The sequence below is a fragment of the Pseudonaja textilis genome, chromosome 16 (genome assembly GCF_049901715.1).
Source record: "Pseudonaja textilis isolate UNSWEBS1 chromosome 16, rPseTex1.2, whole genome shotgun sequence".
In the NCBI taxonomy this organism is placed as follows: domain Eukaryota; kingdom Metazoa; phylum Chordata; class Lepidosauria; order Squamata; family Elapidae; genus Pseudonaja; species Pseudonaja textilis.
In genome coordinates this window covers 4,368,306-4,394,147 of record NC_142005.1, presented here as the reverse complement: position 1 = coordinate 4,394,147, position 25,842 = coordinate 4,368,306, and the positions used below count along the sequence as shown (strand labels likewise).

The window sequence follows — 25,842 nt, the reverse complement described above, 5'->3', positions numbered from 1 at the left end:
CTATGGTCACTAAATGAATGGTTATAAGTCAAGGATTACTTGTCACAACAGACTCAGGGTTACCCTGTTTGGAATCTGAATCAAGAATTGCTTCTTGTGTTCTCCTAGTTAAGAATGCGTATACTTGTTTATTGTATACTAGCTTGATGCCCGTGCTTCGCCACGAAACTATGTGGTCGGGTTTAGTTTTGGGGGAGGAAAATAAGGGGAGAAAAAAATCTGCCTCTGCCTTCCAGCGTCCATCGGTATTCATCTGGCTAGTGTCCTGTCAGTGTGTGAGAGAGTTGAGGGCTGTTTGGAAACTGAAAGAGTATTTGCTGTGTGAGCAAGAAGGAGACAGCAAGGAGCCTGGGCATGGTTTAGCTCAACTGTTCTGTACTAAAGCTGCTTGGTGCTGCTGTGAAACTGAAACTCCTCTCCTCTGCATTTGGAAGAGATTTCTTTTCAGGTGGGGTGGGGGAGTAGAGCTCCTTAGCATCAGTGTGTGTAAATAATAATAATGATATAGGAAATACCTTAAATGCTCTAATGGTCATTTGGAAAAATCCTTTCTTAGTGAGCACCTACAAGCCAAGAGGAACCTATGGGCCAAATTTCAAGCTTATAGGCTTTACGGTTCTGGAGATTTTGTGATGATGCGTGAGTGGTATTTCGCTTTTATATACATAGAAGATTTGATTTCTTTATGATTAACTTTGAGTTGCTTAGGGTGGGTGGCAATCCAGTCTCCCCAGTTACAGTTTCCTCATTCCAACCACTCTTCCACTTTGAATTACAGTAATGAGTAAGCACTTATCTGATAGTCCATTTAAGCCTTCTGGGTACTGTATTATCAGGGACACATGGCTCGTTTGACCATTGGAAACTTAATACAGACATAATACAGCCTGGAAGAGCTGAGGCCTGATCCTTTAGGATCAAGTGATTTTTTTTTAAATATCAAAGTCTAAATTGGGAGTCACCAGGATTTAAAATACTGTATGTAGGACCGCTCTTTCACTCCTCTTTTACTCTTCTTTCTGTCCGTGGCATTCTTTTTGGGCTCTGATGTTCTTTCTCTCTGAATCCCATTTAGGTTTTGGATCCAGTTTTCTACCCTTGGATATCTTTCTGACTTCTTGGAAGCAAGAAAAATATAGTCCATTCTTGTCTACTGATTGTCCACTTATATTATACGGGTGTGCCTTCTGCAAGCTTCAGTGGGATGACCAATGATAATAATTGATGGTTGGAACAAATGTGGAAATCTGTCTCTTTATCAACTTAGGTTTTTTTGTTCATGTTAAGCTTCTTTGCTCTGGCAATTGTTTTAAACAATTTGATGGCCATATTTATTGGCCACTACACAAATCATGCACATTTTCTTTCGTAGCTTAACCAGTCTTTGTGAACTCAACCTTTTCTTAGAGACGAAGCCAGTTTAAAAAAAAATAAAGCATCACGCTCAATTTAGAAACATCCTCTATGTTCAGTCCAAATATATGCTTTCCTATAAAGGGCAGACCTTCAGGATGGTGTGTGTGTGTGTGTGTGTGTGTGTGTGGTTAAATTCTATGACTGCTGCAGAAACTGACTGAGAATAGTGGAGATTGCCATGATGTTATTAAATTGTTCAAGACTATGCAGTACCTTAAATGCTATTTCAGATAGAAAAAAATGTTTTAAAAAGTCTAAGGGGAAAAATTTACTGCTTGTAATTGCTGATATACTTGCTTATCATCTGAATTGGAAAGTAAGATAGACCAACATTTATTGCGGATGCATAATGATCTTCCTATTTATACATCTGCCTTCATCTCAGGTGTGCTAAGCTCCTGCCACAACATATTACTCAGTGAAAGGGGTGGGTGGGTGGGTCCTGACTTATCTATGTTCAAGTTTGAGATTTGGGTGTACTTCTAGGTACAGAAATTTTCCTGAATGTTTGAAATTCCCCTCCCCCAATTCATATATTGAGGGTTTTTTTTTGTTAGGTTTTCAACCAACACTTGTAACCATGCACATCCTCAAAATAGTCCAGAAATCATAATTCTCCATACATACAAAAACTCTGATTTGATTTAAAAAAAAACCTGCAGATCTTGTCTTTTAGAGCTTGCTATAAGGCATTGCATGCCAAAACAACTAGACAAATTAGACAAAGTTTTTCTCCCATGCCATCACTCTGCTAAACATATAATTCCCACAGCACTGTCTTATGCCTAAGGATAAGAATGTAGTAGGACTGTATTATTATTACTCTTCTCATCTTTTCTATTACCTGTTCTTTTTGGTATCTTATGACTACTACCACTTTGTTAGTTATAACTTATGATTTATGATTTATCACTTGGTTGCTTGTATGTGTACTGAGAGCTTATGCACCAGAGCCAAATTCCTTATGTGTCCTATTCTATTCTACCCTACCCTACCTTTTCTCCTTTGTGTAAGCAAATGTATGTTGAAGAGTCTGACTTCTTGAACAGAGTTCAGGAATGAATGTACAATCTATGTAACGTGGGAGAAAAGAGATTTGATATGCAGGGGATCCATTTTGCTTGTTTGTCATCTAGTGAAAAGAGAATGGAGATCATTGTGTGAGTTGCATGTTATTATATTTTTTGGCTTTGAAGACAATGCAAATGAGGATGTGTGCTTGTATATATATATCCTCTTTGGATTAGGGAAGCTTAGCCAACATTATGATTTAATAGAAAAGCTCAGGAATTAATACTTGATCAAGAGGAAACTCGTATGGCTGCTGGATTTGCTAAGCAATGACAGAAGATTTGTGAGACTCCACACTGGGATTAAATCTGTTTCAATCCAAATGTGCAGTTGTTCATTCTGTTTTATATTCGGACTTTATTTACATCCTGCTTTTCCTCTGGTTAGAAAAACTGGCTTCTAAAGTAATTATGTAACTGTGAATAGGCTGCCAAAACAAATAGAATAGATATGCGATTGCTGCTGTTCAATGCTTGGAATTTAAGGCAATCAGTTTTAATTTATCTTGTTTTGTACCAAAGGCCAAACTTTTAGCAGAAACCATAAAGTTAAAAAAATAGTGTTCCACAAGGGATTTAGCAGAAGGATATTCATATCTTTCAGGAAAATCATTTCCTGCCAATTTATTTTAGCTGACAATCCAAATAATTCACATCAATCTAGAGTCTCTGTAGCTTCCCATGGCTTTCCAGCCTTTAAATTCTTGCTTCCAAAACCGGCTCCTTGAAATAGACCATGAGCAGACACAGGCCAAATGTTTTCAAAATAAATGATTGCTCTTTGGCTCTGTAAAATGTATTTTTAGCATCTTCTTCTTTTTAATTCTATTCTTAAGGAGAGAGGAACTGAGAAATTGATGCAGTACCTTCATTTACTGTTTGCATTTTGGTGATAGAGGGAAGGGAATGTGCTCTCTCTATAATAAGAAAGAGCAGACTTTGGTTGCATGAGTTCTATATAATTTTTTACTAGAATATAGTAAGGAGTGGCTCCAATAAGGGAATATAGAGATCAAAGAACATTCCTTCAGCCTCGGAATTCACATTTAATATCACAACTGGAGCTCATATACAGGTAGTCCTCGATTTACAGCCACAATTAAGCTCAAAGTTTCTGTAGCTAAGCGAGACATTTGTTAAGTGAGTTTTGCCCCATTTTACAACCTTTCTCCCCACACTTGTTCAGTGAATCACTGCATCTGTTAAGTTAGTAACATGGTTGTTAAATGAATCTGGCTTCCTCATTGACTTTGCTTGTGAGAAGGTCGCAAAAGGGGATCACATGACCCTGGGACACTGCGACTGTCATAAATATGAATCAATTGCCAAGCATCTGAATTTTGATCACGTAGCCATGGTCCCCATGGTTACTGCAACAATGGTGAAAAATTCTCATCAGTCACTTTTTCAGTGTTGTTGTAACTTTGAACAGTCACTAAATGAACTGTTGTAAGTTGAGGACTACTTATATATAAATCCATTTGGCCAGAGACCTACTTCTCTTCCCCAATACTATCATCACCATCCTTGATTTCAGCAATCTTATTTAGGATAAAAAGACTTTTTCTGTGGGTGGTGGGTGGGATTTTGATCGGGGCTCCTGGAAATAATTCAGATTTTATCAGGACGTCTCTCTCAATGCTTTCCCTATTTATGTTCTACATTATTGCTGATTCTCAGGCATCTGTAAGTTAGCCAAAATGAGCAAACACATCCAGAAAACCAGGAATAACTTTGGTTATGTGATTGTCTACCTTTCAAAGCAGACCAGGTCAGGAAACAAGACACCACAAGAAATACTAGACTTCTGTTGATATACAGTAGGCTCCAATAATAGAATATTGAAAAACTGATAGAATTTCTATTTCTCTTTCCATTAGAGTTAAGGCAGAGCAACATTAAACCTTCAGGCTTCCTCGTTTTCCTGGGCTAAGCTTATGTTTTATTAATGGTTGCCGCATATTTTCTTCAAACCCTTCCTTGTATTTCTCTACAGCTGTGTTGACATTCACAAAAGCCAACAAGATTCGTTGACATAATCAGGCTGTTCTGCCAGCTCACCTGTCTGCAAGAAAAATGGGGAGCCCTAGATTCGGATGTAAAAGACCCCATGTTCAATCTTCATTACAAATTAACAGTGTTGGAAAGGACCTTGTAAGTCATCTCAGTCCAACCCCCCACCCAAGCAGGAGACCCTACACCATTTCTGATAGATGGCTATCCAGTCTCTTCTTGAAAGCTTCCAGTGATGAAGCTCCCACAACTGTTCCATTGGTTGATTGTTCTCACTGTCATATCTCTCTGGTCCTTCAGGGTAGGATTAGGAAATGGCACCATTATAAAATGTATGCAGGGAGATCAAGTATTTGGCTCAATACAAGGTCTTTTTTTCTTCTTAAGCCTTCATATATTGCTGTTTCTATGAGATAAAAGTCCCTCAGGCAGAAATATTGGTAAAATAAAGAACAAATTATTTTAATGTTCCTATTATATTTTTATTCCGGGAATAGGATTAGTATAAATCCATTTTGAGAGTCTGTTTGTTGTAATGGTTAAGGCATTATCCAAAAAACTGGGAAACCTGCCTACTCCTTCCATCTTAGGCACAAAGGCAACTATGTGACTTTGGGCCGGTCACTTTTTCTCAGCCTGGGAAAGGAAGCCATGGCAAATCACTTCTTTCTGCCAAGAAAACTTCAGGAGAACTTGTTCAGGCAGACTCCAAGAATCGGACATGACTGGAGGTGGGGGAGAACAAGGTTACTCTCTTTTATGCATCATCTGCAAAATAAATATTTGCAGAATAAATACGGACGTCGGAAGTGTAAGAGCACTTTGTCAGGAAGCATCATCTGCAAAATGTAAAACATATTTCAGCTGCAGCTCTTTGTATGAAAACAACGCCTAACTGATCAGTTCTAGGGGGTGAAGGAAGAACTATGAGTAACAGATTTCTGAGGCTACAATTGAGAAGGTAGAGGATGAGACTTTCTGAAGTTTATTAATTTTTTGTAAAGTAGAAGAAAATAAAGGAGAACTATCCGGACCAACTTGTTAAATCAACACAGGTTGTGTATATTTCATCACAGCAAAAATTCCTTCATCCTTAGAAGCTTTTCTCAGAAGCCGGTTCTGTGATTCCACCAAAAGATTAGAGTCAGAGGAAGTTAAATGCTCTTAGTCCTCTGTGAAATGACTGGATTATGTCCAACTCATTTTGACAAGCTCTGATTTAATCTAGATCCAATCTCTTCTGTCTTCTCATTTGGGAGCACACGATAACACTCAGTGTTTGCTGAGCTGAAGATAACCAACGTTCATGTTTTCTTTTTAATAAATGCCCTTGTTCCACTGTGCTTTTTTAAAAACTCAGTGGACAGGTGGGGAAAACAATCTTAAAATGAATACTGAACTGTAACGGAAGTGGGTAAGCTGGAGAAGTGAGCTTGAAGATGCGGGACACAGTGACATGCTTAAGATTTTCCCAGATTTTAGTTTGATCCTGGGGTTTCTAGTTCTGTACTAACTATTTTTGTCCACGTTATGCCACATTAACTTTCACGCCTTCTGCAAAAACGCATTCACACTACTAGAGGTACAACAATTCCTTAAAATTGCTACCTAGTGCAGGGTAGATTTGTGGACAGAAAATCCATTTCGGTGGATTATAGAGAAATCTAGATAGTTGAATGTTATGAGATCGAATTTGGATCGGTCAGGGATTTGGACCAGAGATTTAGTCTTCCGAGCTTTCGGACTCTTGCTAGAGCCCATCCTAAGGGAATGTCTCTCTATTGGAATACGTGCTTTGGGGTGTTCTGTGAGTTGTGTTTATGTGGAGCAACTCACGACTCACAGAACAGCCCAAAACACGTATTCCAGGAAAAAGAAATTCCCTGAAGGTGGGCTCCAGCACAAGTCCCAAAGCTCAGAAGACTAAGTCTCTGGTCCTGGTGACCAACCAAATTCGATCTCACATCATTATCCTGGGACACATATACAGTATTTCGTTACTCAGGATGCTGCTTATACGTGCTATGTGCTCAGAGCTCGAAAAATTGTTCAAGACCACACCCACCCACTGCAGGGCCTGTTTATGTCGCTCCTATCTGGGAGGAGGTTTCAAAGGAGGTAGCAGGACTTCTAGATTCTGGAACAACTTTGTTCCCTAGGCCAGCTGTCTTGTAAACTCACAGGATTCTTTTTTTCTTCGAAGTGCATATGTATACATCTGAACTAGACTGTCATGTTTCTCTGTGTCATGTGTTTGTGTGTGTGTATGTGGGTATATGCATAATGGTTATCTTTTGAGAGTGGAATGCAATGAAATTTGATTTTAATGTATGTTGATTAGCGTACATTTAAAGTGATAATAAAGTTTTTATTCTATTCTATATTCTATTCTCCTTCATTCATAATAGAATATTAGCACATTCTTCTTTGTTCAGCTATTTCAGAAGGGATATGGTAAAAGATTAAAGCTGAGATCAGCTGTATCGTTTGGCCAGAGAAGGGGAAATGGAAATCTTCCAAAGAGAATTTACATCTTACTGCAAATTGTCTTGAGACCGGATAATTGAAAGGAAAGCTGTTTACCTTCATCCACTTAAGATATACAGGTAGTCCTCAACTTAAAACAGTACATTTAGTGACCATTCAAAGTTATTGAAAAAAGTGACTTATGACCATTTTTCACACTTATGACCATTGCAGATCCCCACGGTCACTGGATTGGGGCTTGGTGGCTGACTCATATTTATGACAGTCACATGATCCCCTTTTACGACCTGACAAGCAAAGGTCAATGGAGAAGCCAGATTCATTTAACAACTTGTTACTAACTTACTAAGCGCAGCAATGGCGAGAAAGTTCGTAAAATAGGGCAAAATTCACTTAACAAATGTCTCACTCAACAACAGAAATGTTGGGCTCCCTTGCCAAGTATCTGAATTTTGCACACGCGATCCTGAAGATCCTGCAACTGTCCTAAGTGTGAAAAACAGTCATAAGTCACTTTTCTCAGTGCTGCTGTAACTTTGAACAGTCACTCAATGAACTGTTGTGAGTTGAGGACTACCTACACTCTTTACAGCATGGACAAGCTTACCATTTTTAAGTTGGGGCGCTCTTTCGGTCTCCCACCACCTTCCCATCCCCCTTGGCTCCAGGAGGCCAACCATAAAGATCTTCTGCAGACTCAGGGGATTACACGGAGCTGGCTTCATCGCGGGCCCTTTAAGCCAGATCTAAATTTGGCCAGGCCTGAGGGCCAGGAGAGGATAATGAAATTCAATTGGCTCAAGGCGCTGATCGCCCCACAAGCTTGCTGCTCTCTCTGTTAAGTTCACATGTCCCTTCTCCAAGCCGAAAATCACTATCCAGTTATGACTCCCCTGCATTTCTTTTTTAAAATACAATTTCTTTAATACAAATTCAACGAGATGAAACCTACAGTGCTTCTCTCCCATCCAGTATTCACTATGGTTTGCTTTGATTCAATCCATCGCTCCGGAGTCTTCAAAAAAAAAGGATATTTCTCATTACTGTTTATTTCATATTTTGCAGGATCCAATCTGGGTTGGTCACCGGAACCAGCGGTTTTATTTCCTGAGCTTTTGGACTTGGGCTGGAGCCCATCTGCAGGGAATTTCTTTTTGGACTGACCCAGACTGGATCCTCCAACGTTATCCCAGGACATGCATTTTTGCCTTCATTCATGATTTAATGTTTTATTTATTTGTTATATTTGTATCAGGAGCTCAAGACAGCAAACAGTGCTCCTTCCGCTCATCTTTTTCCCTACGACAACCTTGAGATGTAGGTTAGTCTAACAGAGTGATTGGCCCAAAGTCACCCAGTTAGCCTCTATGGCCAAAAGAGGCTGGAACCTGGGTTTTCCTAGAACATATGTAGAATTTAGGAGGCATGGGTGGGATTCAGATTTTTTAACAACCGGTTCTGTGGCCGTGACTTCGTTGGTGGGTGTGCCTTGGTGGTTATGTGACTGGGTGGACGTGGCTTGGTGGTCATGTTATTGGCTGAGCGTGGCCAACTCAATATCACTCACATTGAGGCACACATCTCCTTGCCTGGCCTCTCATGACTCTGGGGATGCCGCAAAATGGTGTGAAAAATGGTCATAAGTCAAAGCAAAGTACCAGCAAAGGAGGGGAAAAAACTCCAGAGATGTTTAGTCTTGTCCTAGAATTTAGTCCTGCCACGAATGTAATAAGGGTTAACAGAGAGGCAGTTTCTGTAAGCAACACCAGAATGTTTCCTTCCTGCCTTCCTTACAGGATTAGCCCAGTAATTTCTTCTAACAACTGGTTCTCCAAACTGCTTGGAATGTTAACAACCGGTTCTAGCAAATAGGGGCGAACTGGTAGAATCCCACTCCTGTTGGGAGGTATTCTTAGATCACAACCAGTTATTAACTGGTATTGTCAACATTGACTGACAGCAGACCTTCAAAATGTTAACAGAATAGGACCTCAAACCTGGGAGTGGTTTTCCCCTCCATGGCTTGCAGAGTGGGCTCCTTCGCAAAGTCCGTGGGACATGAGGCTCTTTCTTCCCTATATTTCAAATCCCCCAATGTACTTAATGAGAGAGTTCTGCCATTTTCTCCTTCGAAGGTATAGGGATATCTGCCCAGAACATTATTATTTTTCCAGGCTATTTTTCAATCTGTGTGCGTACACAGCTGTGAGGATTATTTTTAGACCTGCAGAGTTGCAGAAGACTGCACGCTGCTTACATTCTCCGTTAAAATAAAAGGCAAATGGCACCATGAATGAAAAATCAGCCATTATCATACAGCATTCCCACATTTGGTATATCGCGAAATTGTACATGGCGGTACAAAAAAACCCAGCCTCATCAGGAGCTGCCTGGCTTCTTGCTTCTCCCCCGTTGTGTTACGGGTACCTTGTGGCAGGTGCTTATACTATAAACAGAAATGACAAAACACACATGACCTTTCAGATCCTGCCTGCTTCTCTGACAGTTGCAATGCTGTGCTGAGCTCTGCCATACTACATCATGTTATTAAGGCAGTGGTTGTGTTGCATTCTTTAACCTGTGCCCTTAAGAGTAGCCATCTGAGGAGCTAGACGGCCACCTGTTGGAGGGCTCTTGATTTGGACTCCTGTCCCAAGCAGGTGCTGGACTCAGAGACGATAATGTGCCTTTCAGCCCTCGGATTCTGTGATTTGGCCGTAGCGTTAGCCCCATAGTGATCGCTTCCTTTTCATAGCAGCATCTGAAGGGGGCTCTTGTTGACATATGTCCTGGCTAAGAGTGGTCCAAATCTGGTTTTGTTTCTTGTATATAGAATCACATCCTAATCAGGGACACGAGTTGTTGTAGCCATCTACCGTGACGATATCTACTGCTCTTGCTAATTCTCTCTGTAGTCCAAACCGCCTCACGGGGTTGTTGTGGGGAAAATAGGAGGAGAAAGATGTGCTGGATGTGTTTGCTGCCTTTCCAAAACAATATAGGTGGGATCCATCCGTCCATCCATCCATATTTGTGTCAGAAGGACCTACAAAGGTAGCTGAAGGGTGGTGCTTCTGGGTTGATTTGCCCACAACTACACCATTGCTCAAGGGATGCCAAAAATAATGCAATGTCTTCCTACCCCCCAAAGGCGGGATATAAATAATAGATAGATAGATAGATAGATAGATAGATAGATAGATAGATAGATAGATAGATAGAAAGATAGATTTGATGAATGAGTTCTAGCTCTAGTCACACCTTAGGCATGAAAGCCAGCTGGGTGACTTTGGCCAGTCCCTCTCTCTCTTAGCCCTACCCTTCTCACAGTGTTGTTGTGGGGAAAATAGGAGGAGGAAGGTGAGTTGGATACAGTTGCTGCCTTGTTATTTGTAAAAAAAATAACAAAGATAAGATACAAAGAAACAAATAAATTTGATGAATGAAACTTCAGACCACAAAACCTTCTGCTGCAATAAATGTTTAAGGACTTTTTGTGTGTGTGCAAACCGAACAAAACTGCTCTCTCTCTGGAAGCTGTAGTTATTCAGTGGGTCCTTGTGACAGCCAAATACTCCATACTGACTTTTGCTGTATCTCTCCCCCCATACCCCCCAACCCCTCAGACATTCACAGCTTGGTGCAATTCCCACTTGCGGAAGGCTGGGACACAGATTGAGAATATTGAAGAAGACTTCCGGAATGGCCTGAAACTCATGCTCCTATTAGAGGTGATTTCAGGTAGGAGAACGCTGATGTCTGATGTCAGGAGGTGTGGGGGAGGCAGCCCCTAAGCAGCAGAGGGTGGTGGAAATGAGAGGTTACACTTTAAAGGAGATGTATTTATTTAGTGTATACTAGCAATATATTTTAACATTTCACCTATATTAATAAAACACAAAATATTAATATTAAAAAGATCTATATTCAAATACCAATGTCTAGGCCATCTAAGCATAGCAACGTTAAATTATTTTTTTTTAAAAAGCATTAATTAATTAATTAAATTTAAAAAATGAGATATATGTGACCTCAGCTTACAGCCGGTCACAATGAGATCTACATTTTGACATGGGACTGACTGAGGGAGCAAGTTATGTCTAATGAAATGAAGAGACGTATTAGGGGTGATGCGATAGCAGTCTTCCAATATTTGAAGCGCTGCCACAAAGAAGAGGGGCTCAACCTATTCTCCAAAGCACCTGAAGAACATGGAAATTAATCATGTTTAGGAGCAAACTAGAACTAAGAAAAAAATTCTGGCAGTGAGAACAATTAACCAGTGGAAAGACTTTCCTCCAGAAGTTGTGGGTGCTCCATCACTGGAGGTTTTTAAGAAGAGATTGGACAGCCACTTGTCCAGGACGTTTGAACAGGGGGTTAATCTAAAAGGTCCCTTCCAACCCTATTATCCTATGTTCTGTGAGTCACACTGCTCTACAGTGTCAGTCAGACACACACTGGTGTGTATAAGTCGATGGAGTTTTGGGTTTGGATCAGGGGTGCCTATAAGTGCTGCCATAGTGGGGTTGGGGGTATCACAATCCTACTCTTTTTACCTCCACTGCTCCTCTTATCTCCACCAGGTGAGCGATTGCCAAAGCCAGACAAGGGCAAGATGCGTTTCCACAAAATTGCCAACGTCAACAAGGCCCTGGACTTCATTGCCAGCAAGGGGGTCAAGTTGGTATCCATTGGAGCTGAGGGTAAGTAACGTTGGGAAGCGGGTATTTTCTTTCTCTACTCTCTGGAACAGAATTGAGAAAAATCTCCTTCTGGCGTGCAGCAAGTACAGGTAGTCTTCGACTTATGACCACAATGGAGACCAAAATTTCTGTTGCTCAGTGAGACGTTTGTTAAGTGAGTTTTGCCCCGTTTTACAACCTTCCCAGTTGTTGAGGGAATCATTGCAGTTAATAAGTTAGTAACCCGATCGTTAAGTGAACTGGGCTCCCCCATTGATTTTGCTTGCCAGAAGATTGCAAAAGGGGATCACGTGATCCTGGGACACTGCGACATCATGAACATGAACCAATTGTCAACCGTTTTGATCACATGATCATGGGGGAAATGGCAAAGATTATGTACCTGCTGCTCTCAGCTTTTCCACGTTCCTCAGTTTTTTATGCGCCTTCCCTGCTTCTGTTCCAGAAATTGTGGACGGAAACCTGAAGATGACTCTAGGTATGATCTGGACAATCATCCTTCGATTTGCTATCCAAGACATCTCAGTGGAAGGTAAGCATGAAAGACAAAGAGGCCCTTGGATTTGACCCGTTCCCAAAATCTGCCCTCGAAATATCTGTCTGGAGATGGCACCACTCCTCAGTTCATTCCCCAACTTTCCTAGGTCTAATTCCCAGCACCTCACTAAGAGGAAAGGATTGGAGGATTTTAGTAACAAATCTGGAAAGCCACTGCCAACCATAGGAAGCGGTACTGGCCTTGATGGACTAATCTTGTTTGTTTTTTTCATTAACAATATTTATATAACCACCCTCCTCAAATAATGCCATTTAGGTGGCGTAAATAAATAATCAACACAAAGCAACGAACATGCTTTGTAATCCTTTCAGAACAGAGACTGGCTCAGAAGTAGAATTTCTGGTTTGCATGCAGAAGGTTGTTCATTTTTAATGAGATAATGGGGATGGAAAACAGCCCTGCCCATCAAAGCAGGCTAAACTTAGATCACGGGTTTCCAAACACGGCAACTTTAAGACTTGTGGACTTCAACTCCCAGAATTCCTCAGCCAGCTGGCTGAGGAATTCTGGGAATTGAAGTCCACAAGTCTTAAAATTGCCATGTTTGGAGACCTCGGGCTTAAATGAAAAATGAACACGCTTGGCCAAGGGCAGATTCCTGTGCTCAAGGGAAGGACAAGAGAAAGAGGTTCCAGATTCAGGGACCCTGTCAGTGAGAGGAGGTAGGACTGATTCAAAGCATCTTTCCTGATATAATAAACGCAGAGAAGACTATTTAAAATGTAGAGTTTTCTGTCATGGCTTAAGCCTGAGGGGACTTCCTTCCCTTCTCTTCCAGAAACTTCGGCCAAGGAGGGGCTGCTGCTGTGGTGCCAAAGGAAGACGGCTCCGTACCGGAACGTCAATGTGCAAAACTTCCACATTAGGTACCCCAAAGATACGGGCTTAGTGTTGCTGAATTAACAGAACATAGTTGGAAGGGATCTTGGAGGTCTTCTAGTCCAACCCCCTGCTCAAGCAGGAAACCCTATGCCATTTCAGACAGATGGCTACCTAATGATCTCTTTTTTAAAAACCTCCAGGGTTGGAGCTCTCTGATGGCAAGCCGTTCCACTGCTTAATTGTTCTTTCTGTCAGAAATTTTCTCCTTAGTTCTAGGTTGCTTGTCTTTTTGATTACTTTCCATCCATTGCTTTTTGTCCTACCTTCAGGTATTTTGGAGAATAGGTTGACCCAAAATACCTGAAGGCAGGACAAGAAGCAACGGATGGAAACTAAACAGCCCTTGGCTCACTCCTTGATTAGAACTAAGAACTAACTAAGACCTTAGGAATTCACTAGCCCATCACAGGGCAACCTTCCCCCCCGACCCGACCCAGTGCTCGCAAACAGAAAGTTCCTCCTGATGTTCAGTTGAATTTCCTTCCTTGTAATTTTAACCCAGAGGTTTAAGCCACCCTCTGGGGCAACACCGTAATATAAGTCCATGCCTTTTTCTAGCTTTTCAGTTATGTGAAGACTGCTATCATATCTCCCCTTAGTCACCTCCTCTGTAGGCCAGGCATGTCCAAAGCCTTCAACTGATCCCTCTAGGACTTGGGTTCTGGACTTTTCATCCTCTGGATAGCCCTCTTCTGAATTTGCTCCAATTTGTCATTGTCATTTTTGAATGGCAGGCTCCAAAATAGGACAAAGTGTTTCAAGTGAGGTCTTCCCGGGGCAGAATGGAATGACCTTGTGCTGCTAAGAGCACTCGCCATTTTAGCAACTGCACCATACTGCCGGCTTGCATTTAATTTTATGGCTGACAAGGTCACCAACATCTCTTAAGAACAAACCCGATCTTTAAGCATAATTATTCATGCAGCCCAAACAGCAACATGTACAGGTAGTCCTTGACTTTTGACCAGCCAAGGTTCTTCTGATGGACCTACCTGGGGTGGGTGGGTGATGCTTACAACCTGGATTTGAAGTTCCAATAGTCGGACTTCACTTTTGATCACATCACGGGACTTTAAGCCTTCAGCAACCAGACCCATTTGTAGCCGTTTGCACCATCCCACAATCACCTCACTGCGTTTGTCGCTTAACACCACATAAAAAGTTGTAAAATCAGGTGTCGGTCACATGACATGCATCGTGGTTCACTTTTCAACACTCACAAGCTACCACCGTGATGGGCTCCATCACAGTCATAACTCAGGAATTACCTATATCAAAAAGCCACAATTTACAGAAAGGCAAAAGACTTCAGGGCAAAACCACAATAACAAATTACAAGAATGGTGGGGAAATAAACCATCAAGCTATTGTGATCGATGTGGAATAGAAACTACAGGTAGTCCTCGATGGTGAGCCCAAAATTTCTGTTGTTAAGTGAGAGCTTTGTAAAGTGAGTTTTTCCCCATTTATGACCTTTCTTGCCGAAATTGTTAAGGGAATCACTGAAGTTGATAAGTTAGTAACATTCAGCTAACTTAACAATGGGGAAGTCAGTGACTCTGGCTTCCCCACTGATTTTGCCCATCAGGAGGTCACAAAAGGGGATCACGTGACCCTGGGACACTGCAACCGTCACAAATATGAGCCAAGTAAATTTTGATCATGTGACCCTGGAGATGCTACAGTGGTTCTACGTGTGAAAAACAGTCATAAGTCACTTTTTCCAGTGCCATTGTAATTTCAAACAGTCACTAAATGAAAGGTTGTAAGTTGAGGACTGTCTGTATGGGGAGGGAGGTGCCTGGCTTCAGTTGAATGCATCCTATACTCACTCAATCTTCTTTCTCTCCCAATTTGCCCTCCGTCAGCTGGAAGGACGGCCTGGCCCTCTGCGCCCTGATCCATCGGCACCGTCCTGACCTCATTGACTACGCCAAGCTCAGAAAGGTGATGGGCTTCTGACTCTTCTGGCTGCCTCTTTTCTTCCCTCCTCTGCTTTAAGGCAGCTCCTGGGCTCATCCTCATCTCTCCCTAACATCCCCCCCCAATCATCCCATGAATGTGCTACAAGAATGGGTATCAAAAAAAGTCAAAATGGCAGCCATGGTTGAGCGATGGAAGCCTCGCTTCTCTTTATATCCAAGCAATGCATATTTCTTTTTTTTTAGAAAAAGGCAGGGCTTTATTGATCTGATTCAATTTTGATTTGTTTCCCGCCCATCTTACTTCAAGGTGATTCTGGGTGGCTTACAACATAGAATGGTTGAAGGCTTGTGCAAATTTTTGCAACTCAGATCTGCGGTGGTGGCACAGTGATAGTATTTCAGGCTAACTGCCCACTGCTAGCAGTTCGATCCTGATCAGCTCAAGTCTAAGCGCTGTTGTTACTGCCCTCCCTTCCTTCCTTCCTTCCTTCCTTCCTTCCTTCCTTCCTTCCTTCCTTCCTTCCTTCCTTCCTTCCTTCCTTCTCAGTGCTTAGAATGCAGTATGGCAGGCTAACTTGCCCACTGTCAGCAGTTCAATCCTGATTGGCTCGAGGTTGACTCAGCCTTCTGTCCTTCTGAGGTCGGTCACATGAGGATCCAGATTATTGGGGGCAATATGCTGACTCTATAAACCGCTTTTAGAGGGCTGTAAAGTCTAAGTGCTACTGCTATTGCCATCCTTATTTCTCCACCGTGACATGCATAGTGGTTTAAGCATAAAGATGCACTATAACCCCCTTGCCACCCTTATGATTATCACTAAATTAAGTAACTGTACAGTTAAGATTCAGCTTTGCATGAAGACGGCCTCAAGTTCAGGATTTGGCCCATCCTATTCAAAGACTCAATCTAGTTTGAACGTTTACTTCCTAAGCTTTGGAGGGCCTCTGCTAGATAGAAGAGATGCTGCAGGAGATGAGCCCAAGGGAGGGGTAAAACATGTCATCAGTCACAAGTCCCTGCGTGCCCACAAGAAATCTAAGACCAAGCCATCTTGAATTCTATTGATTCTTATCTACCATCAATTTGCTTTGACTGTTAGTAGTTCAGATTCTTATAAAGAGCTTAAAATTGCATTAAATCTTTATACTAATTTGCTGCCTGAATCCCTCGATTTCCTCGGTGCTTGATGGATACTACCATGCTAGACAGGCTCAGAATCTAGTTTGGGGCAGATTCCTATCTCCCCGGTGACTTTTTTTCATGAACATGCAAACCATGGTTAGGAAATGTCCACCTTGTTCCCTCCTTCTCTCTATCCTAGCCAGCCCCCTTTTCTCACAGTTGAAACCTCCTATATAGGATAATTCTGTCCATCTCTTCCCTAGGATGATCCCATTGGGAACCTCAACACAGCTTTTGAGGTGGCTGAGAAATATCTGGATATTCCCAAGATGCTGGACGCAGAAGGTAAGAGAAACTCAGTGTGGTTTAAAAAGGAGCAGAGTAAGTTGCGGGACGCTCCTTAAAGTTGTTCATTGGAGGGCCAGGCGGAGAGAACACGCCTGCATTCCGGCTCACTTGCTCTGTAGAGTTACCAAGCTTCTTATCGGAGTAAGTGCCGGATTGGCCGAGGGGCAGATCTGGTGAAAAGAACATTCTTCTTCGTGTTCCGCTTCCATCATCCGCTTCTTTTCCTGGTCCCTCTCTGCAGATATTGTCAACACCCCCAAACCGGATGAGAAAGCCATCATGACATACGTTTCTTGTTTCTATCATGCTTTTGCTGGTGCGGAACAGGTAAAAAAATAATAATCAAGTTTCTTCCTGAGGGGATTAACTTTATAGGAGGCAAGACTACGCCATCCACCTCGGTGGGACAAACTAGTAGATATATGTAGGTAATCCTCCACTTATGACCACTATTGAGGCCAGGACTTATGTTGCTGAGTGAGAAATTTATAAAGTGAGATTTGCTCCATTTTATGACTTTCAATGCCACGTTTGTTAAGAGAGTCGCTGCAGTTGTTAAGCGAGTAACATGGTTGTTAAGTGAATCTGGCTCCTATGTTGACCTTACTTGTCAGAAGGTCACAAAAGGGGATTGCATGACCCCGGGACACTGCAGCCGTCATAAGTATGAGTCACTCGCCAAGCATCTGAATGTAAATCATGGGGATGCTGCAACAGTCATAAGTGTAAAAAAATGTCCCTAAGTCCCTTTTTTCAATGCTGTTGTAACTTCGAACAGTCACTAAATGAACTATTGTAAGTCGAGGACCACCTGTACTCTTTCCCTCGTGTTATTTTGGGGGGCTTTTGCAGAATTCAGTCCTGGTTTAGGAGGTTGCCAAATGAGGATTTGTTTAAAAATACCATAAACTGTTTTGCTTTGTTATCTTCCAGTTAAGATAATTGTTTTCTAGAGGCATTTATGTTTGGCCGAGACTATACAGGGGAATTAGAAAAACTCAGGGAGTTTCTTTCTCTTGGGGAGGGGGCAGAGGAAGAGAATATTTTTGATGGTATGTTATAAATCATGTCTGTTTTTTTCCCCTCTTTGCTTCCAGGCTGAGACAGCAGCCAATAGGATCTGCAAAGTGCTGGCTGTCAATCAAGAGAATGAGAAACTGATGCAGGAGTATGAAAAGCTGGCCAGTGAGGTAACTTGCATCTTAAATTACCCGCAGGGAAAGTTCTAGAACCAGGCCCATTTTAATTCCCCTCTCGATCTCCTCCTCTGTCTATTGCAGCAGCAATTTTGTTCTATTTGACAGCCAGGATGGAAGCAAGAACATGGGTGGGGGAAGGAGGTCTGATATGCTAATATTCTGATTGGAGGGAGGGTATTTATTAGAAAGGAGGTACGGAATGCAGAGTGCAGAATAACAGAAGGGACCTTGTAGGTCTTCTAGTTCAACTATTTGCTCGAGCAGGAGAGCAAAACACTGAACTGTGGTCTACAATTTCAGGGTTTCCCTTTATTTTAAATCAGATCAAATCTTTTCATCCGGATTGATATTATCAGGTGTGGGAGTTGTAAGAGCAGAGTTTGAAAATATTATAACAAGTCCATAGGAGGGGAGTGAAGATGGACGCATCAAAGGATGTGGGTCCCCCCCCACCCCCCCACTGGCTTCTAACATTTCCTTTCTTTGGGGCAGAGGCAGACAAACATCCCAAGTGTGATAGGTTCCCCTTAAGGTAAAAGGAAAGAGGAAAAACCCTAATCATGAGCATTGTTGAAAATAAGCAAGGATCGCACATTGATTTTTCTCCTAACACTGGTTTCTGATTTTGGATCACAACCAGAACATCCTCATGCAAATATGTGTTTTAACAAATATGTGTAATAAAGGCAGGAGGCCATGAATTCAAGTCTCACCTCAGCCATGAAAGCCGGCTGGGTGACTTTGGGCCAATCACCAGGAGATGGGGAGTGCTAGTCCTGCCTTAGGAATGAAAGCCATCTTGGAGACTTTGGGCCAATCCCTCTCTCTCAGCTCAACCCACTTCACAGGGTTGTTGTGGGAAAAATAGGAGATGTGTTGGATAAGTTCACCTCCTTGAGTTATTTGTAAAATAAAGGTGAGATGCAAATAGAGGGGGGGAGATGGAGAGAGAGAGGGAGAGAGGGAGATGGCTAGAGAGATAAATGATAGATGGGGAGATGGTCGAGAGAGGAAGATGGCTAGAGATAGTAGAGAGAGAGAGAGAGAGATATAGATAGATAGATAGATAGATAGATAGATAGATAGATAGATAGATAGATAGATAGATAGATAGATAGATATAGACAGACAGAGAGAGAGAGAGAGACAGATAGACAGACAGACAGACAGAGAGACAGGCAGATGGAGAAAGAAAGAGAGAGAAAGAGAAAGAGAGAGAGAGAGAGAGAGAGATGCCCCAAATGGAAGTTTGGGCTAACAGTGGTTCCCAAAGCTCCCTGAAGATGATCGATCCTCTTTCTCCTGGCCAGCTGCTGGAATGGATCCGCCGCACCATCCCATGGCTGGAGAACCGGGTGCCAGAAAAGAACATGGCCGCCATGCAGCGCAAACTGGAAGACTTCCGGGACTACCGCCGTGTGCACAAACCTCCCCGGGTCCAGGAGAAATGCCAGCTGGAGATCAACTTCAACACCTTGCAGACCAAGCTGCGCCTCAGCAACCGCCCGGCCTTCATGCCTTCCGAGGGGAAGATGGTCTCTGTAAGTCAAAGGAGCAGAAATGGGGGAGCCCTACAAGCCACAGGAGGGCTAGGGTTCACATTGGCTGGCCACAGTTTTTCCCGAAAGCCACTTCTGAAAACATCTGGCCAGAGCATCCATCCTGTACTTCCATGGTTTTGCGGTGCCTGTGAAAACTTCTGAAGGAATTTCTTCCTCCTTTCTCCCTTGAAGACATTCCTATCTAGTGGAATACATCCTATTTTTTATTAAATTAAACAATTAAAATGTTAAAGTGGGGTTTCCCAACCGTGGCAACTTTAAGACCTGTGGACTTCCAACTCCTAGAATTCCGGGAGTTGAAGTCCACAGGTCTTAAAAGTTGCCCGAATTGGGTAACCTTGCATTCAAGGTTTCTAAGAGCTGTTGAAAAGATACTCAGGGTTAAGGCCATGCCACTTTCTGAAAGAAGAAAGTATTTCATAAATAGAGGTCTACCTCCAAAAAAGACCCGTTTAGCAGATTTTTACAGGCCAGAAAAGGATCAGAAATGGTGAAAAGCAACAAACATGAACCTTAACAGGGTAATTTGATCTTGTGCCCGAAAGCAAAAATTCCTTAATTTTTGTGCAACTATCCCCAACAGAGAATTCTCAAGTATAGCATCTATGAAAACAGTTTCAACACTGCAGTTTTTTCCCCCAGAATTGGCCTTGCAGGTTTATTAACTGATACCAGGTAGCACGGTGCTATTAAAGCACTTCATTAAAACAGCTCATTAAAAGTATTTTCTCAGAGAAGTTTGCTTGTCATTATCCTTATACTCTTTTGGCACTAAGTCAAGATTTGTTCACCCTGACCTCTTAAGTAAGAGAAGCTTTATGGTTTGAAAATCTCTATTTTTGGCACTGGTTGCTTAGGATTTGTTTCTTGTACATTTAAAAAAAATAATGGATTACTTCTTTTTTTTAATCTATCTTCTTCTCACAATCTTGAGCTGAATTCATAATGTTATCTTACTGAGTGGCATATGAACCTTATCAAAAAATAGAAATGAAGACAGATTGCCATCTACTAAACAACTAAAAATATCATATCAAATCATATCTTTAGTCAACATTAAAAAAAGCTAAATGGTAACAAAAAGATAAAAATACATAAAAATTAAATTCCTTCACTCTCCCATTTGTCAGGCAGAGAGCCGAGAAAGCTGTTCCAAATTTCAATCAATTGCTTACTTGCTCTTGATTCACCCTCTGAAAATAAAATAAATTACTGCCTTCAAAAGAACAGAGATTAAGACTAGCTTCCCTTCTTGTAGCCCCAAAATGTTTTAAACTGTTTATTCAGCAGAGATTGAGAGGAGGGTATGAGATCTCCTGACGACCTGCTGCTCCTCTTTGGATCTGCTTTCAGCTCACTGAAAAACAGTCTCTGGCGACTTAGTTGTCCAAAGATCTGTTTAATTAACTGCATAACAGAGCTAGAAGGGACCTGGGAGGTCTTCTAGTCCAACCTCCTGCTCAGTCAGGAAACCCTATAACATTTCAGACAAATGGTGGTCCAATCTCATCTAAAAACCTTCCATGATGGAGCAGCACCCACACCTTCTGGAGGCAAGTTGTTCCACTGGTTAATTGTTCTCACTGTCAGAAAATTTCTCCTTAGTTCCAGGTTGCTTCTCTCAGGTCACTCTGAGATGACATTGATCAATCACAGTTTTAAACTGCCCATCTCCGTTAACAGAGGGAATACAATACGAACGGATAAAGACAAGATATAAAAGTTTAAAAAATTAAGAGGAAGAGTACTTAAAACACTTTTTTAACAATTAATTCAAAGGCAGAGGGTTCTCAGGGCCAGCCCCAGGGCTGCCTGCTCCTCTGGGCTCCCCACCCAAGGCTGTAGAGCCATATTTCCATTCTTTTCTGGAAGGCCTGTCTTCCCTGGGGGTGTGTGGGGAGAACATCTCACGGGGCAGGAGCCACAGCAAAGAGGACTCCACCAATCGGAATTCTTCATCTGACGGGGTCCCCAGCATACCTTCCCTGCCTGACCGGTTGGGGTGGGGTGGGAGATAGGCAGGTGTTGCTTTGTGAAAGGCATCCTTGGGAGCAGAGGATTTCTGAAGATGGCTGATCAGTGGCAAGTGTGGCTGGGACCCCCCCCCAGCTGAGGCTGTTCCCCTCCCCTGTGCCCACAGGACATTGCCAATGCCTGGAAAGGTCTGGAACAAGTTGAAAAAGGATACGAAGAATGGCTGCTGACGGAGATCAGGCGCCTGGAGCGTCTGGACCACCTGGCTGAGAAGTTCAAGCAGAAGGCCACTCTGCACGAGAACTGGACCAGAGGTATCTGCGGAGACCCCAACGGAATCCCCTTCTCTGTTCCTGTTTCTTTATTTAGGCATATCCTACATAGGCTAGCAATATACAAGTATGTTAAGGTTTCACCTAGGTGAGCAAAACATAATAAAATATGTTTAAAAGATCTGTTAAAATATCAATGTCTAGGCCATCTAACCATTGAACCACAGCATCATTTATATTTTCAAAAATCAGATACTGGACCCATATATGCCCTCAGCTTACAGCCTGTCACGATCTAGTTTGATGTCAGTTACTCTTCAGTCACTCTGAGGGGAGGATACCCTGCCCCATTTATACAGAGATGCTCTCGATCAACCTTCAGCGCCCCCCCTCAGCCCGGCCTTTAGCTCCCCTCTGCTTCCTCTTCCCCCCTCCCCCCCTACCTCAGGGAAGGAAGAGATGCTGTCCCAGAAGGACTACGAATCAGCCACACTCTATGAGATCCGGGCACTGATGCGTAAGCACGAGGCCTTCGAGAGCGACCTGGCCGCCCACCAGGACCGTGTGGAGCAGATTGCGGCCATCGCTCAGGAGCTCAAGTAGGTGTCAGCCAGTTGGCAGCAGCCTTACGGTGAAAGGCAAGCACACGAGCACCCTGCATCCTCAGTTCTGCTCCCTAAGGCTGAAGCTTGAAAGTGCGTGAGATCTCTGAATGACTTGGGAAGCTGGCCACCAAAGAGAGGGATAACGTACAGCAATAGCCCTTAGACTTATATACCGCTTCACGGTGCTTTCCAGCCTCTCTAAGCGATGTACAGAGTCAGCCTGTTGCCCTCAACAATCTGGGTCCTCATTTTACTGACCTCGGAAGGACAGAAAGCTGAGTCACCCTTGAGTCAGTCAGGATCGAACTGCTGGCAGTGGGCAGTGAGTTAGCCTGCAATCCTGCCTTCTGACCACTGCAGCACCATGGGTCTTCTATAGAATAAGACAGTTGGAAAGGACCTTGGAGGTCTTGTGGTCCAACCCCCTGATTAATATACATTATACATTATGCGTGTATACATAATGTATAATTTATATACACGTACATTTACATAGAAATGTATATACATATATAAGGAAGGAAGGAAGGAATGAAGGAAGGAAGGAAGGAAGGAAGGAAATGGGGATGGGGATGGGAATGGGAGGGAGGAAGGGAGGAAGGAAGGAAGGAAGGAAGGAAGGAAGGAAATGGGGATGGGGATGGGAATGGGAGGGATTAAAACCATGTTTCTCAACTTTGCCAACTTTAAGATATATGGAGTTTGACTCCCACAAAGTACATCTTGAAGTTGCTAAGTTGAGAAACGCTGTATTAAAGGAAGGAACAAATAAGATAAAATCAAGTAAGATAGTGTGCGTTTGTATGTGTGTGTCTGTACGCATAATTGATAAGGCAATAATTTATTATGTTCATAAACAACTCAAGGTGGCAAACATATGCAAACGCGCCTTCTTTCTCCTGGTTTCCACACAGCAACAGTCCTGTGTAGGGGTCGGGCTTGAGGGACGGCAACTGGCCCAAAGTCACCCAGCTGGCTTCCATGCCTAAGGCAGCACTAGAATACACGGTCTCCTAGTTTCTTACCTGGTGTCTTAATCACTAGACCAAACTGGCTTTATCAGCGCTTGGGTCGAGTCTGAGGTCATAAAAAAAGGCTTTGTTCCAAAGAAGCTGAATTTGTGTACAAGAACAAGCTGGAATAACAACTTGCTCCCAAAACTTAATGCTGATTTGTATCAAATTGGGGCCCCAAACCAACTGGCAGAACCAGGTCTTTTAAATTCTTGAGGGAGCCGACCTCGCTTCTGGGAGCAAGATGTTCCAAAAGGCAGGAGCGATTCCTCAGTTAATGACGGACTTCTCAGTGAGATGCTAAGCAGGATCCAGGTGACTTTCCAGTCTGCATATGCATTCATGGCCTGGAAAGGATGGTGCCTCAAAAACTCCTGATTTATCCCTGCAGCGAGCTGGACTACCACGATGCAGCCTCTGTGAACTCCCGCTGCCAGGCCATCTGTGACCAATGGGATACCTTGGGGACGCTCACTCAGAAGAGAAGGGATGCCCTGGAGGTGAGAAAAGGGTGCAGGAACATTGAAGGTCTCTCCTTGGATGTGGCTCATGGGTTTGGGGGTGGGTGGGAAGATGTGGCCACACAGACGCCTCCCTCTCAGGAGTTACACCCGGCATTCTTTCTCCTTTGCTCAGCGGGTAGAGAAGCTGCTGGAGACCATTGATCAGCTGTACCTGGAGTTTGCCAAGAGAGCCGCCCCGTTCAACAACTGGATGGACGGAGCCATTGAGGACCTCCAGGACATGTTCATTGTGCACAGCATTGAGGAGATCCAGGTTGGCCTCGGGATAGCAAGAGCATTTAGACTTATATACTACTTCACAGTGTTTAACAGCCCTCTCCAAGCGGCTTACAGAGTCAGCCTCTTGTCCCCAACAATTGGGGTCCTCATTTTACCGACCTTGGAAGGACGGAAGGCTGAGTCAACCTTGAGCCAGTACAGGATTAACCTGCAATACTGCATTCTAACAGGGAGGAAGGGAGGAAGGGCAATTGCAGTAGCACTTAGATTTATATACCACTTTACAGCCTTCTCTAAGCGGTTTACAGAGTCAGCATCCTGCCCCCAACAATCTGGGTCCTCATTTTACCAACCTGGAAAGGACGGAAAGATGAGTCAACCTTGAGCCAGTCAGGATTAAACTCCTGGCTGTGGGCAGAATCAGCCTGCAATACTGTATTCTAACCATTGTGGAAGGAAGGAGGAAGGAAGGAAGGAAGGAAGGAAGGAAGGAAGGAAGGAAGGAAGGAAGGAAGGAAGGAAGGAAGGAAGGAAGGAAGGAAGGAAAATAACACTTAGATTTATATATCGCTTCACAGTGCTTCACAGCCGTTTCTAAGTGATTTACAGAGTCAGCCTCTTGCCCCCAACAATCTGGGTCCTCATTTTACCCACTTCAGAAGGGCAGAAGGCTGAGTCAACCTTGAGCCCCATCAGAGTCGAACTCCTGGCAATGGGCAGAGTCAGCCTGCCATGCTGCACTCTAACCACTGCGCCACCACGGCTCCTAGGATGGCGCCTACATTCTTCCAGGCCCTTTTAGGCAGCTGCTAACCGAAGCTCTTTCTTCTCTCCTTTAGAGCCTGATCACAGCCCACGAGCAGTTCAAAGCCACCCTGCCAGAGGCTGACAAGGAGCGCATGGCCATCCTGGGCATTCAGAACGAGATCCAAAAGATTGCTCAAACCTACGGCATCAAGCTGTCAGGGCAGAACCCCTACACCACCCTCTCCCATCACGACATTGCCAACAAGTGGGACAAGGTGAGAACCAACCGAGAAACAAACAAGGATTAAGAATGGGAGCATCTGGGGGTGTCTTTTTTTTCAGGCTATCTAGTTGAGTAAGGAAACTCCTGCAGAAAACAGCCAAGCTCAGAGAGCACCAAACACCCCACATTGTTGTTATTCCCTCCAATCTAGAAAGGGGCTGAGATTCGGCATGAGGAGAGTGGCGTTACTTTTCTTCCTTTTCAGATTCCACCCCCAAGTCCTCTCCGTCAGTGAGATTTTAAACACCGGTTTTCCTCGGTCCTTCCATTTTAGGTGAAGCAGCTGGTTCCACATCGCGACCAGACCTTGCAGGAAGAACTGGCAAGGCAGCAAGCCAACGAACGCCTGCGACGTCAATTCGCTGCCCAGGCTAATATCATCGGTCCCTGGATCCAGACCAAGATGGAGGTCGGGCCTTCCTTCTCCTTTCCGTCAATATTGCGCTCCCTGTTCCTCTGGCAGAGGACTGGTTACCAAGTAGGCCCAGCCTGCTGGCTGGGGAATTCTGGGAGTTGAAGTCCACGCATCTTTTAAGTTGCCAAAGTTGAGAAGCACTGCCCTAATCTAAATCGGAATGGCACCGCTCTCCCCAGGCAACTCACCTTGGGACAACTCACTGCAGGACAATTTAACAATTCAATTTAATTATCTAAAATTAATTTTTAAAAAATAGTTTAATTTTTGTCGTTCCCATTTCATCCTGTTCCTCCTTTTGCATCCTTTCTTTAAAGATTCTATTCCACCATTTCTTGAATGTAAGTGTAACTCTTGTCCCATAAGGAGTTATCCCACAATGAGTTGGCCGTGGTCATAGAACCGATCCAAATACCTTTTCATTTAAAGCATTTGCACTAAAGAAAAATGTCACCTGGGGAAAAAACAGAGGGGGCTACTCTAAAGATGGGTCAGAAC

At 43.2% G+C, this 25,842-nt stretch overlaps 1 protein-coding gene across 1 annotated transcript in view; it reads left to right on the top strand.

Moving 5' to 3' along the window:
• Positions 1-25,842, top strand: part of ACTN3 (actinin alpha 3) — a 39,384-nt gene that overhangs the window by 8,935 nt on the left and 4,607 nt on the right. Inside the window, exons 2-16 of the mRNA XM_026716302.2 lie at positions 10,613-10,727; positions 11,573-11,692; positions 12,138-12,224; positions 13,030-13,117; positions 15,002-15,080; positions 16,447-16,528; positions 16,773-16,858; positions 17,629-17,721; positions 19,041-19,271; positions 21,433-21,580; positions 21,987-22,137; positions 23,548-23,656; positions 23,793-23,933; positions 24,739-24,921; positions 25,204-25,338. Of these exons, the coding sequence (XP_026572087.1) occupies positions 10,613-10,727; positions 11,573-11,692; positions 12,138-12,224; positions 13,030-13,117; positions 15,002-15,080; positions 16,447-16,528; positions 16,773-16,858; positions 17,629-17,721; positions 19,041-19,271; positions 21,433-21,580; positions 21,987-22,137; positions 23,548-23,656; positions 23,793-23,933; positions 24,739-24,921; positions 25,204-25,338 (1,848 nt within the window). The remainder of the gene's footprint in view (positions 1-10,612; positions 10,728-11,572; positions 11,693-12,137; positions 12,225-13,029; positions 13,118-15,001; positions 15,081-16,446; positions 16,529-16,772; positions 16,859-17,628; positions 17,722-19,040; positions 19,272-21,432; positions 21,581-21,986; positions 22,138-23,547; positions 23,657-23,792; positions 23,934-24,738; positions 24,922-25,203; positions 25,339-25,842) is intronic.